The sequence below is a fragment of the Bos grunniens genome, chromosome 4 (assembly GCF_055505025.1).
Source record: "Bos grunniens cultivar Pamir isolate PY7600 chromosome 4, Bosgru_T2T1.0, whole genome shotgun sequence".
NCBI lineage: Eukaryota > Metazoa > Chordata > Mammalia > Artiodactyla > Bovidae > Bos > Bos grunniens.
The window spans coordinates 21,029,266-21,042,205 of record NC_141168.1 but is presented as its reverse complement, the minus strand read 5'-3'; the positions used below and the strand labels follow the sequence as shown (position 1 = coordinate 21,042,205).

The 12,940-nt window shown below is 39.9% G+C and overlaps 1 protein-coding gene across 13 annotated transcripts in view; it reads right to left on the bottom strand.

Annotated features, from left to right (window-relative positions):
* Positions 1-224: 224 nt before the first annotated feature.
* Positions 225-12,940, bottom strand: part of CNOT4 (CCR4-NOT transcription complex subunit 4) — a 152,811-nt gene continuing 140,095 nt past the window's right edge. For 8 of the 13 annotated variants that reach the window (XM_086395433.1, XM_086395437.1, XM_086395431.1 and 5 more), the window contains 2 exons: positions 2,294-2,506; positions 225-1,616 (listed from right to left, as the gene is read on the bottom strand). In XM_086395433.1, the coding sequence (XP_086251559.1) occupies positions 1,315-1,616; positions 2,294-2,506 (515 nt within the window). In that variant the 3' untranslated portion in view covers positions 225-1,314. The remainder of the gene's footprint in view (positions 1,617-2,293; positions 2,507-12,940) is intronic. The other 5 variants (XM_086395442.1, XM_086395439.1, XM_086395441.1 and 2 more) reach the window with 1 other exon arrangement.

Sequence of the window (12,940 nt, the reverse complement as noted above, 5' to 3'; positions counted from 1 at the left end):
TCTACTGAAAGCCACTGGAAGAGGAACTCTTGAAGATGGGCTGGTCATCACACATGGCAACGCCTGACAATAAGATTAATTTTTTTTCTAGTTTCTTCTTTTAACCCGTCTTCCCTATTGTTGAAGATGTAAAACCCATGGATACACCCGATGACTGTTACCACAAAATGTTTCAAATTCACATGCAACAAAATGGAAAAACAAAAACAAGAACAACCCAAGGGTCATCATCAAGTTTTCTGTTTTATTTAAGATTTTAGTTTTAATTCTGAAGAAAGAGGTACATTTCCTTTTTTTTTTTAGTTTTAGCATCAGGTTATAACCAGGTTTCTGTTTTCTTTTCTCCTGTCTTTTCAATACTGCACAAACGTCCAGAAACTACAGGGTTAAGTAAAAGCTGCAGGCAAGGAGGTCAGAGATTTGCTCCTGATGGTGATCAGATGGCCCCAGAGCAGTGCTATCTCAGAGTGCCCTCAGTCAGGTGAATTTACGGTAAAAAGAAAAAAAGATTCTGACAGAGGAGAAAGATTGACAAAATCACTTATATTTCAGCTCTTATATATTATGCATAGGTATTAAATCTGTGAATACTTTTTTTCTTTAAAACATCTGAATTTATTTTAAATCTAAAGTCAAAATTTTTTCTCCTTTAAAAAAATCACTTCTCCCCTCCTTATAAACTCTTTAGCAACAGGCCAGTTACTACTACAGATCAATTTATCTTTCCATCAACTTCCAATAAATTCTTAAGCTTAACAACACAATCAAGTCCTCTCCATCAACTTTCCAAAATAATTAAAAATTAAATTAAAAGCATTTTCCCTGCAATAGTGATAAGCTGAATACAAGATGGATGCCAGGACCACTGCTTTCCCCCATGCATTTAGCAATCTCATTTCAACCTGGTTTTCAAACTTCTGCAGTTGATAATGCATTTACTTCACCTTTCCTAGAGATTAATCGTCATTTTCTGCTAAGCAGATTATATCATTATTATGTGCAACAGACAAACAGTAATTTTCTAAGTTTCGAGACTGCCCTTTGATTTTTTTTTTCCTCCTTAAAAAGGCATTTTTAGAAAACATTCAACAGTGTCACTTGAATGTTGGATCAACAGAAACGTTTACAATTAAAAAAGAAAGATGGTTAATGACCCTGTGATCGCATTGCATCTGGGGGTAGGGAGAAAAAAAAAATTGATCAGGAACTGGATTCTTCAGAACGTAAGAGATGAGAAGGGAGCTGTGGGTGGGCTGAGAGGGAGAAAACAGGGGGGGACAAATCCTGCATTTTCTAATGGATTCCCCTCTTTCCCTAGTGGCGGTCCAGTGTTGAACTCTGTAATAAATCTGTGGGGGTTTTGCTGGGGGGTCTGAAGGCTGTCTGAAAGCCTGGGGGTGGGGAGTGAAAGCTGGAAGGGTTTGAAGGAGGAGGGTAGGGATTCCAACTGGCTCTGTGCAGAGGGATCTGTGTGCTGAAGGGGGCGCTGTGGTGGGTTTGTGACGGAGGGGCAGTGGGGCCGTCCATCTCTGTGAGGGCCTGAAGGGATTTTAGCCAGTGTGGAGGATTGTCATCTTGAAGAGAGTCTAAACTGTTTCCTGAAGATGCTGGAATACCTAAGGAGAGAAAACAAAACAAGAAGAAGATGGTGAGTCTGTGCAGAGAGAATAAGAAATTCATCAAACAAATATTTTAAGGTGCTTAGTTTATCCAATAAGAAATGCAATTTTCAACTCCGTCCAAATAAGATGTTCTCAGCCTTACGTTGCATTTATCCTCCACCCACAACAACCATGATTTATTGTCACACAAACCCACGTCTCCTCTTCAACTATACAGACATTATCCCCCCGTGTCAGAGAGGTGGAGTTGCAAAAACCAGTCCCCAAGATTGCATGACGGTATTTCCCAATTGTGCTTCTCCTTCTCTAGCAGGGATACACGGACCAGATAGCCTTATAATAGAGAGCTTTATGTTTTAAAGTGGAGTATGTTCCTTTAAGAGGATAAGTCGGATCCTTTTGTACTTTGAGACCTACAAAATGCACGCATGCTGTCAGACGTGAGCACCTACTGACATCAAAGGAAGCAACCTAGGTACCAAACGCCTTATTACCCAACGAGGCCAACAGAGTTTACAACTGAGGCTACGTGACCCCAGAGGATCAAAGAAGCTGCCACACACTTGTGACTTTGGGGGAAGATTATGTTGACGAGACCTCTGCTTTTAGATCATCTGTGCTAAAAACCAAACGGGTGGCAGTCAGTGGAGCTGAAGGAGCAAGAAAGTTACCTGTGATGATGGCTGGGTCTGTCCAGCTGCCAGGGCGGTCCCAACTCGGGCTGTCGGTGGTGGCAGTGTTGGAGGCTGGTGCACTGTGGTTGGCGTTGGAGGGGGAGGAAGAATTGGGCAGTCCACCAAAGTTGATGTTAATGTTGGGTAGAAGTGCCCTTAGCCCGTCCTGCCATTCCTTCATATTTAAACTCTCTACAGAACTGCTGTTGTCTGGGAGATTTACCAACAAAAAAATGAAAGATAAAAAAAAATAAAAAGCTGACGTTAGAAACATATGTTGTTCTTTTGTGGTTAAGTGGGAGAAGAATTATTCTTTCTTTATTGAGCATCTAGAATGGGTTGTCCTAGCAAGATAAACTTGGTTAGGATTTTGCTCATGAGCTCGGAGCCCCTGAAATCAGTGTGGAAAAACTTGCTCAAGAATCAGGAGAGGGAGCTTCTTGTCCTGACAGACGCTTCACCATTTGCTTATGTAAGCCAACAATCCAGTTTAAAGACTCATTGCTCCAGAGCATGATTTGGTTCCAGCTACATTATGAAATTTCAGTTAGTGGGGCATGTAGCCAGCTGAGGTAATCTATGCTATACATAAAGAAAGCAAGCCTGTGAAGTTCAGGATTGTATTCTGAGCCCATCAAATGAAAAAAAAAAAAAAAAAAAAAGCCATTTTATGAAAAGCAAACATAAGCCAATAGAAAAAAAATAAAGTTCTTCCTGATTATAAAACTGATCATGTATTTCAGAGGAGAAAGGCATAATGAATAGGCTTTAGAATCTGAAGAGAGTATTTTTCCATTAGTCACAAGGCCAAGGAGGCAGGGGCGAAGCTACCCTTTAAACGGAATCATTTCCAGTGGCCTGCCCACTCTGTCCTTACAATTCTACCAATCATTCACAACACAAGACCTGGAGCCTTATGGTTAGTTCCCTGGCTCTATTTATAAATAGCATCAAATATGATAAGATGCTATCAAGATAAAAAGGCTTTCATAAATTGTGACTAAACTCACTGGATCTGCTACCATCCAGAATCCACATGGCATGTAACTAATTGCTTGGGGGGAGGGGAAGGGTAAAGTGTAATTACTACTTAGAATAACTGTCTTATTGAGACTAGGACGGTAGGTCAAACTACGAACTGCAGTTCTTGAGAAGAGCACAGAAAACTGAGTTCTACAGAACTGATGAGAAATCACCATTAATGATGATGATGATGACAATGACACTTCATCAGGTACAGTCTAGGCTATTTGGTGAATTTAGTTTTCTTTTTATAATTTTTCCTTTGCCCTAATCACTGACCTATGCTAAATTAAAATGTTTCAGTCAGCGAAGCTTTTAACCCTACTGACGTTATTTATAAGAAGACAGAAACTACAACCAAATTCAGCAAGTCATCTCTGAATTTACTAAAATGAAGACACAATCTACACCGTACGAGTCAGTAGAAAGGAAAGTAAACTCTTCAAACAAAATTCCAATTCACCATCAGTGTAATTCCCTAAGGCTCACCCTTCTATTTGCTTCCTACCTCATACTTGCACTGTGTTGCATAATTCACAAAGCACTCTCAAAGTCATTATTTCATTTGATGCTCATGTTGTGAGGTATGCAGAGCAGGAGGAATAGCGTGCATTTAACAGATAAAGAAACAGACTCTAGAATAATTTGTCCAAGTCACATAACTTATATAGTCAACACTTGAAAGCCAGACCTTATCTGAGATTTTTTTTTTTAAGTAACACCAAGCTCTAGATTTTGTATAGACTATTTATTTGCCTTGTATTTGTATAGACTATTATTTAGCTTTTTAACAAGTTAAATGCTTAAGGCAAATTCCAGGGGCTGTGAGACCCATGATGAAAAGGAAGCAAAAAAACACAGAAACATTATAGAATGTCCATCAGTCATGACTTGCAGAAGAAATATTTCACTAAAGGAACAAACAAGACTTGGCAGCCAGGGTGAAAAAATTCTCATCGACAACACAACCAGCAGTCTCCTCTTGACTCCAACTGTATGAGGCATTAACAAAATCACACTAATAAAGTCCTAGAACACTCTCAATTACAAGGTTTGGTGGCTACGGCACATTCTAACCTGTAAAGCAGTCACACTGTCAGACTGAATAACTTAACTTGGTTTCAGTTCAGTTCAGTTCAGTCGCTCAGTCGTGTCCGACTCTTTGCGACCCCATGAACCGCAGCACACCAGGCCTCCCTGTCCATCACCAACTCCCAGAGTCCACCCAAACCCATGTCCATTGAGTCGGTGATGCCATCCAACCATCTCACCCTCTGTCATCCCCTTCTCTTGCCCTCAATCTTTCCCAGTATCAAGGTCTTTTCCAATGAGTCAGCTCTTCTCATCAGGTGGCCGAAGTATTGGAGTTTCAGCTTCAACATCAGTCTTTCCAATGAACACCCAGGACTGATCTCCTTTAGGATGGACTGGTTCGATCTCCTCACAGTCCAAGGGACTCTCAAGGTTTCAGTTAACTAAAAATGGAATTCTAAATAAGGAAAACTTCACAGGAAGGGAAAAAAAAATCTCCCCAATATAAAAAGGTGATGTACAACTACATGGGAAAACTTTAAGGAAGATTAATGCCCTTGAACTTTAGGTAGCCAAACTCAACAAGAAGCCTATTAAGATAAACTGAGGTTCCCTCTTCTACTACACAGGGAAAAAGAAAAGAAAAACAAACAAACACCCGTAACTTAGTAAAAACCCATCTTCTCCTTACTTTTGCTTTACATTTAGTGAAAGCTGGAACTAAGGAACTCTGCATTAACAGAATAACATTTGCAACTATATAAAGTTTATCTGAAAATTAGTATTACAATAAAATCAAAGATATCTGCTCACAGGCAGGAGCTATATGGGAACTTTCTGTACTCCACTCAATTTTGCTGTGAACTTAAAAAGTCCTCTAAAAAATAACATCTATTTCCTTTGATTTTAGGGTAATGATCAAGCAAGAGTATGTTGGCCAAAGACACTCACAGATGTCACATGATATAGAAACAACGAGGAACTTAGATCCTCCCAAGGTGAACTATGATTATAAAATACCTTGGGAAATAAATTGGCTAGTTTATAACTCTTACAATCTTGCCAAAAAACAGAGTCATGTATATGCCTAGACATCATGGGAGCCTGACAGCATGGCTGGCTGGCTTGCAGTGAAGTTGCAAGTGTCACAAGAAGTGGACTGACATCCTTAGCTCAGGGTACGGGACCACTCTTCTCAGCTGCTTGCAAAAAGAAGTTTTCTTCACTGTTTTCTCTACTATTGCTATGCCAAGTGCTGGCACAAAGAAAGACCAAGAAAAAGGAAATCAGATAAATCCATCCAAACTTCAACAGCCACACCTGTAATTACCTACTCTACCTCCCTGCCCACATTCCCACCCCACCTCTGGCCCAAATCTTTTCTGGCTGAGAGGGCTTCGGGTAATTCCATTCCTTGCAATACACAGGGCAGATGAACCTCGGCACAACTGACATTCAGGAGAAATGACAGTTCGTTTCTCGTCATGCAGGGGCTGTCCTCTGCCCTGTAGGTGTTTAGCAGCACTGCTGGATGCTAGTAGCTCCTGTGCACAACACCCCCACCCCCCCCACCGCCAATTCTGACAATGAGAAATGTCTCCAGACATTGCCAAATAGCTACTGGGGTGTGGAGAGGCAAAATTATCCCTTGTTGACAACCACTGACACAAAGGAAGTTGATTCCTTTGTTTCTAGGACTCTAAATAATTCCATTCGAATACATATTTCCTTTTAAATAGCAACCTGGATGCAACCTGATGCAACTTCATTTCCCTTTGCTTATACAGGACTTCACACTGGCATATAAATTCACTACGTACAAGTCAATAGCTGTAATGGAGAAAACACTGGGCTGAAAATTGCAGATGGACTCTATAAGGCAACCGTTATTAACATAACCTTGAACATTTAAGTGCATGCAAGTCTCTTAATATCCCGTGGACTGTAGCCCATCAGGCTCCTCTGTCCATGGGATTCTCCAGGCAAGAATACTGGAATGGGTTGCCATTTCCTTCTCCAGGGGATCTTCCCGACCCAGGGATCGAACCCAGGTCTCCTGCATGGCAGGCAGACATATTAACCTCTGAGCCACCAGGGAAGCCGCCCCTTAGTATGCCAGGACCCTATTTTATAACATCTGCTTTTTTCTCTTATAAGGATCAAATAAGAGAAGGAAAAGCAATTTGAAGCCCACTTATTACTTGATAAATGCCTAACAACAATTTTTTTTAATACTCAGTACTGAATAGATAGTGGTTTCCAAAAAGCCAAGGTAAGGACATTTCTCAGTTGTCAGGAAGTGGCTCTGTGCACAATAGTCTCCTCCCAGGAATGCAGAGCTGATATCCAGCATTCTCCCAGAGGTGCTGTGCAGTCAACCTACTAATAAGCCTTCTCACCACCAACACAGTACAAACACAAACAAGACATGAGAAAGCCCTTTAAACTTTCCGTAAGCAGGGACTTCCCTGGTGGTCCGGTGCCTAAGACCCGGTGCTCCCAAAGCAGGAGGCCCAGGTTTGATCCCTGGTCAGGGAACTAGATCTCACATGCCACAGCTATGAGCAGCCAAATAAATAAACAACAATAAACTTACCATAAGCAAACTACAATGAAAATCATGTCACTGAACATACTTTATACTAAACGATACTAATTTTAGTGTTAACGTAGTTAATTAGAAGTAGCATAATACACTGGGCTTTGCTGGTGGCTCAAATGGTAAAGTATCCGCCTGCACTGTGGGAGACCTGGGTTTGAGCCCTGGGTTGGAGAGATCCCCTGGAGGAGGACATGGCAGCCCACTCCAGTATTCTTGCCTGGAGAATCCCGTGGACAAAGGAGCCTGGTGGGCTACAGTCCATGGGGTCGCAGAGTCGGACACGACTGACTGACTAAGCATAGCACAGCGTAATACATTAGGGAAGGATTGCGTATTTTTAAGGGATTGTTGATATGTTTAAATGTTTTATGATGTTAAAATTTTACTTTCAATTTGTAATTTTCAAATATGTACAAAACCACTATTTTCGGTTCTAAATAATTCGAGGGCAGGAGAGCAGGTGAAGTTGTTTGTAGTAGTTTTATTTTTTAGAACAGAACTCAAAGACAGAATTTAAAGTACTTTCAAGATGCCTTATATCACATTCTCATATTCCACTGTGTAAGAAACATCAGTATACTTCAATTTACCTAGCTCAGAACACATTTTATTAAGGAAGAAATTATAGTTAAAATTCTGCCAGTTTGCTGGTAGCCTAAGACTCGGTCCATATGCATTAAGCAAGATGACAAGTCTAGTTTTTAGCAACAACAGAAAATGTATGTGTTAAGGCTGCCAAAATAAAAGTCAAAGCAACTATTTAGTGAATGCCTATGGTACGCAGGGAGGACAAAGCCCTTATGCCTTAATTTCTGTTCTTAAGCAGCTTAACGTCTAGATGGTGAGACAATGCAAACATGGGGAAAAGCTCAACAACCACAGTCTATAAAACCGACAGAAGAAATGTCATGGTGTTGTACATGATTAACAAATGCTATAAAAGTTTAGTGAAAAGAGAGGCTAGGTAGGCACACGTGTAGAAATGCAGGTGAGAGTTGTAGCCTCTCATTCATGGAGTTTAAAGTTCACAGATGCCCTGAGCCTGAAAAATCCATGACATGTTAAAACTATCTTTGGCATTTCTACATACCTAGCCCAACTATTTGCTAGAAAATACACATAAAGATCCATTTTATAAGCAATGATTATAACATATTACAAAATCAAATTAAGCTGTGTTCTGACATCAGGCCTTTCACAGAAAATCAAAAGCAGGAAAAGCTGAATGGCTTTAGGTAAGAGCACACGTTACAGCACTCAAGTGGTTTTCTCTCCTTTCTGTTCCTCAGGTTAACTGCAATATGTTATTATAAAATGTAAAACTTTGCTACACAGAACAAGACTGTAGGAAAATCTGCTCCTTATGATAAATCATCACTGGTGATAAGCCAGTGATCTTTTCTGGCTTGCATAAAATCTTTATCTAAGAGAAAAATTTTCAAATTGGTTATACAGACTGCAAAACCACCTTAGGAGACACTAAGGAAGAAGTTAAGGGGATAAGGGTAGGACAACACGTCTGCTCCCACCTCCTGATTTCATCTATTTCACATTTCAGGGTAGCAGGTAAGATTGCATTTGAAAAACAAGACCTGCTAAGATAGAAGACAGAGGATCTATGTATAATAACATGGTGAAATAAAACATGGGGAACTCTAAAATAAAAGGCTATTCCAAGTTTTTGTTTACTCTAATACAATATATACCACCAGGTCATGATTTTATCTCCACTTGGCATTCTTGCCTCTACCTTCTCTTTGGTTCCCCTCCACAAGGCCTTTTTATTATAAACACATAGGTCTTATTAATTAAACTAGCTAGATGTAACTACAGTCACAAATCTATCAATGTCTCCACTTTCCTGTTTGGGCAGGGACAACTGGTCCACATATTCAGCCCTGATCCTTTCGTTACTCTGTTCCCGCCTACAGTCCCTAGGACCAGAGACCTCTTATTTTAAGTTAAATTTCTGTTAGCAGTCTAACTCAACTGGGAAGTACTCACTGAGAGTTCCAATCCCAAAACATTCCTAAAAGAGTTTATTCTGCTCTTCAGTTTTTAATCCTTATCTCACCGCTACTCCCCAAAGTCTCCTCAATCTGATCTTGTTTTCTAAAAAGCTTTAATCTTCCTTTTCTTGTGAAACAAGTCTTTCTTGGTACAAGGGGCTGTCTATCAGAAATTTAGTTCCCATTATGATTAATTCTTGCTACTTAGACTTTCAAATATTCATTTTTAGGACACTGAGTATGGCCTGTCTTAGCCACTCTACCCCTTGCTAAACTCCCCACCTCCCCCAGCCCTGTTAGATATTAATTTCTGTGAGTTTGGGGATGGAGTCTATCTCCATCAGTATATGATTTCAAGAAAGCCTAAACTTTCTTATACTTCAACATATCTCTAAACAACTGAAATACAAATGAATTATGCTTGTCCTATATATAAAACCAAACTTTAAAGAGCACACAAAATTTATATCAGAAATTAAAAGAAAGCCTTTATGATATAGGAATGCTTTTCTCTAAGACAGTCACAACAATCATTTCAATTTATTAACTAAAATGTGAATGAATTCTTTCCAACAGATTTATAAAATCAGCTTGTTTATGAAAAAAAAAAAAAAAGCTATTCCGTCTGAACAAAAAGAACTGATCCTCAGATTTTCTAGAATTATGCTCGTTATAAAAAGCAAAACAGACCACTACTGCACAGCACATTTGCTGGTGCACAAAATCTTGAGGGTTGAATAGATCTGAAAGTAGAGATTAAATTAAGTGAAACATTCTAAGAACTCAGAGTAGAAATGACACAAACAGGAAAAAAGAGGCCCTGAGGATCAGCTAAATATGATTTAGGCTTTCTGGACTGTCTCTACTTCCTTCCTTCCTCCTTGTCTAGAATGCTTTCCTGATCTCTTCAATTAATCTTTACTCTTTCAAAAGCCCAAGTCTCCCCCACAGATGATCCTGGACGAGAGCACAGCGGTCTGGACCGCGCTCCTGCAGCCGCACACCGTGCTGAGACACCCGGCACACTCTCACGTGTACTCTCATCTTCTCTCACAGCTCTGCTGACACGCCTGAAGGAGGCTGTCTTATACCTTCTTGAGAATACAGCTCAGTGTCTTAGAAACGAGACATGCTTCAGGATACCTGCTGAATCAAATTCCCAACTTGAGAGGAGCTGAAAAACCACTTTCCCCGAAAAGGCCTATTATCTGTATAATGCAGCAATTCGACCTGTTCTACCAAAAGGGGTGCAAATCCTTCTGAAAGGAGGAATCAGCTAAGTGTGGGGGCCCAAAAGTCCTCTCTGAAGAAAAGAGGCCACTAAAATATGCTTTCAATAGTGCTTGAGATGTCAAAACACAAATAAATGTAACTTTTAAAATCCAATTTACCAAATCAGGAATACTTTTTTAAAAAAGATATTCTAACATTATGTGCATGAGACAGTAAACAGGCCTATTAGCTATATTCTATCCATTTTTCTACTCTAGACACTATTCACTCACTATGCACTTTATGTACCTGATATCCTAATACCAACAATCCAATGAGTTAAGTAGTAGTTTCATTGTAGTATAAATGAGGAGACTAAGTTGACTCTGGAAAATGAAACTACTACCTAGCCCATTGGGTTGTTGGTACTAGGATATCAAGTACATAAAGTGCACAGTGAGTAAATAGTTCAAAAGTGCTGAAGTCAGTAATCATATCCATTCTGATAGTAGTGTGCACACTACCATCCAGTCTGTGCCTTGGCAGGACTCAAGGCCAAGAGAAGAGCAGGGCAGACATGTTTAAAAAACGACATGGCATGTGATAATAAGTACCGTGATATAAACAAAGTCCTGTAGGGCACAAGGAAGAAAATGAACAACTTGGCCTTTCTGCATGCAGGACAAACGATGGCTGGAGACGCTCAGGGGAAGAGAAGCTGATGTGGAAAAGGGAAAGGCATTCCATACTGAACAGAGAGCAGCAGAAGCAGCTAATCACAAAACACAGTGCATGGTACAGGATACATAGATGTGCTTTGCACAATGTGCACTTCTCTCTTCTAGAATGTTCCTACAAGGATCTGTAAGCTTGTTTTTGGAGAAGAATCAGATCCTTTAATGAGAGCCGGGAAAACATCTAGATGTTTGCTTTATGAAGGATCTGAAGAAGCAAAATCTATTTAAGGAAAAAAAGAAAAAACAAACACAACAGGAAAAAGTATCTATAGAAAGAAGTCTATATATAAAGTCTCATTTAGAATGAGGAAAAAGGTAACTGAGAAGTCAATGGAGGAGAAGACAATACATTCTCAGAAGCATTATTAGGTGGAGCCTGAACCAGAGTACACAAAACTAAATGATGGGAGGGACAACAATCCAATGTAAGAAACTGACAAAATCTGAAGTTGGAAGCTTGAAAGAAAGCATTTAAGTGAGCACGAAACTAAGAACTATGAACAAAAGCCCTATGAGGACATCCAAGGATGACTGAGGGAGCTTATTACCCGGGAGAAGATACGTGGATCCATCAGAATATGATTTCACCCAATTATAAAACTGCGGGGACATGGAGAATGTCAACCACCCTGACATCTCTGAGATCTGAATCTGCCAGGAGAAAATAAACCTGATAAAATTCATCTCCTGACCCCCGACCCCGCCTTTCCCAAGGTGGAAACACAGGGAAATTTTTCTTCTGGACTTCTGACCAACAAAGCACAGGTTGGCTATTGTGAATACAATAGAAGCCCTAAAGTATGTGACATCACCTTAGGACTTTAAGAAGGAATGAGACTAACTGACGGAGTTCTTGGATGGCTGGCATCCTGGCTACTTCTGTAACCACCTCAGTGAATTGCATTCATTTGTCTATCAGTTTTTTCCTACTACCCTGTGAGTTCCTTCAGAAAGGGCCTTGATTTGATCCTCTTTGTGTACAGTGAACAGTTTCTGAACCTCAAGAGGTATTTAATGTTTCCTAAATGAGGAGCCCTGAACGTTTGCTTCCAGTTTTTTTTGAGAAAACGTCTTTCCAAAGAAGTTTTTTTTTTTAATTTAAAGAAAAAAGAAAGGTGGGTCAGCGTGGTCCCGCGGTTATAGGAGGCAGTGATTCCATAGACGATAGAAGATGCAAAAATATGAACATTCTATGTTCAGACTATATAATAATCTAATAAGGAAAATAAATTGGGGCAAAATCTAAAGAAACTAGTTCTTGTGCAGGGAGAGTCTCATGGGATAAGATGTGAAAAGCTGGATAGAGTTACATAACCTACCTGTGGATAAGAGTATCATAATCCTTGAGGATTAAAATCAGAATCCATAATGATCTGAAGCTTGTGAAAAATGCTGAAGGCAAAAAAAAAAAAAAAAAAAAAAGCTAAGTTTGGAACAGAAGAAAATTAGGAAAAGGCAACGGCTCAGCCTGTCATAATGTTAAGTCCTGAGGAAAGTCAGAGCTATGTAGTTCCATCTTCATCTGCCTCGTTCCATCTTCTTTATAAAAGAGCATGATCCTCAAACCAGAAAGGACAGAATAAGCAACGTGGAGAGAGAACTGTAAGTCACAAGAGATACAAAGACAGTAAAAGAACATCTACTCAGTTTCAGTAGGCTTAAAATTTCTAGGTGCAACATGGGTTCTCTTCCAGGGAATTCATCCTCAAGTGACGTCATCACAAAACCATTGTTAAGAGAATTACAAGGAAAGAAAGAAAAGGCAGCTCTGTAAGCTAAATGCTTAAAATGGGTTCTGGGGAAATTTTTGAAACCGATTGGAAGACACCTGATTTCTTTAGAAGTGAACATGAGAGGTTTTGCAAGCACTGCTCTACTGTTTGCATTTGGGGTCATTTGTCATGAGAAATAATACGCAACATTTTGGACTAAAACCTCAGCTCCTTTCCTAATGAAATACACAGGAAGTTTAACTTTGAGGTGAACAGCAGTCGTGAAAGCAGCTTCCACTGACAATTGTTTCCCACTG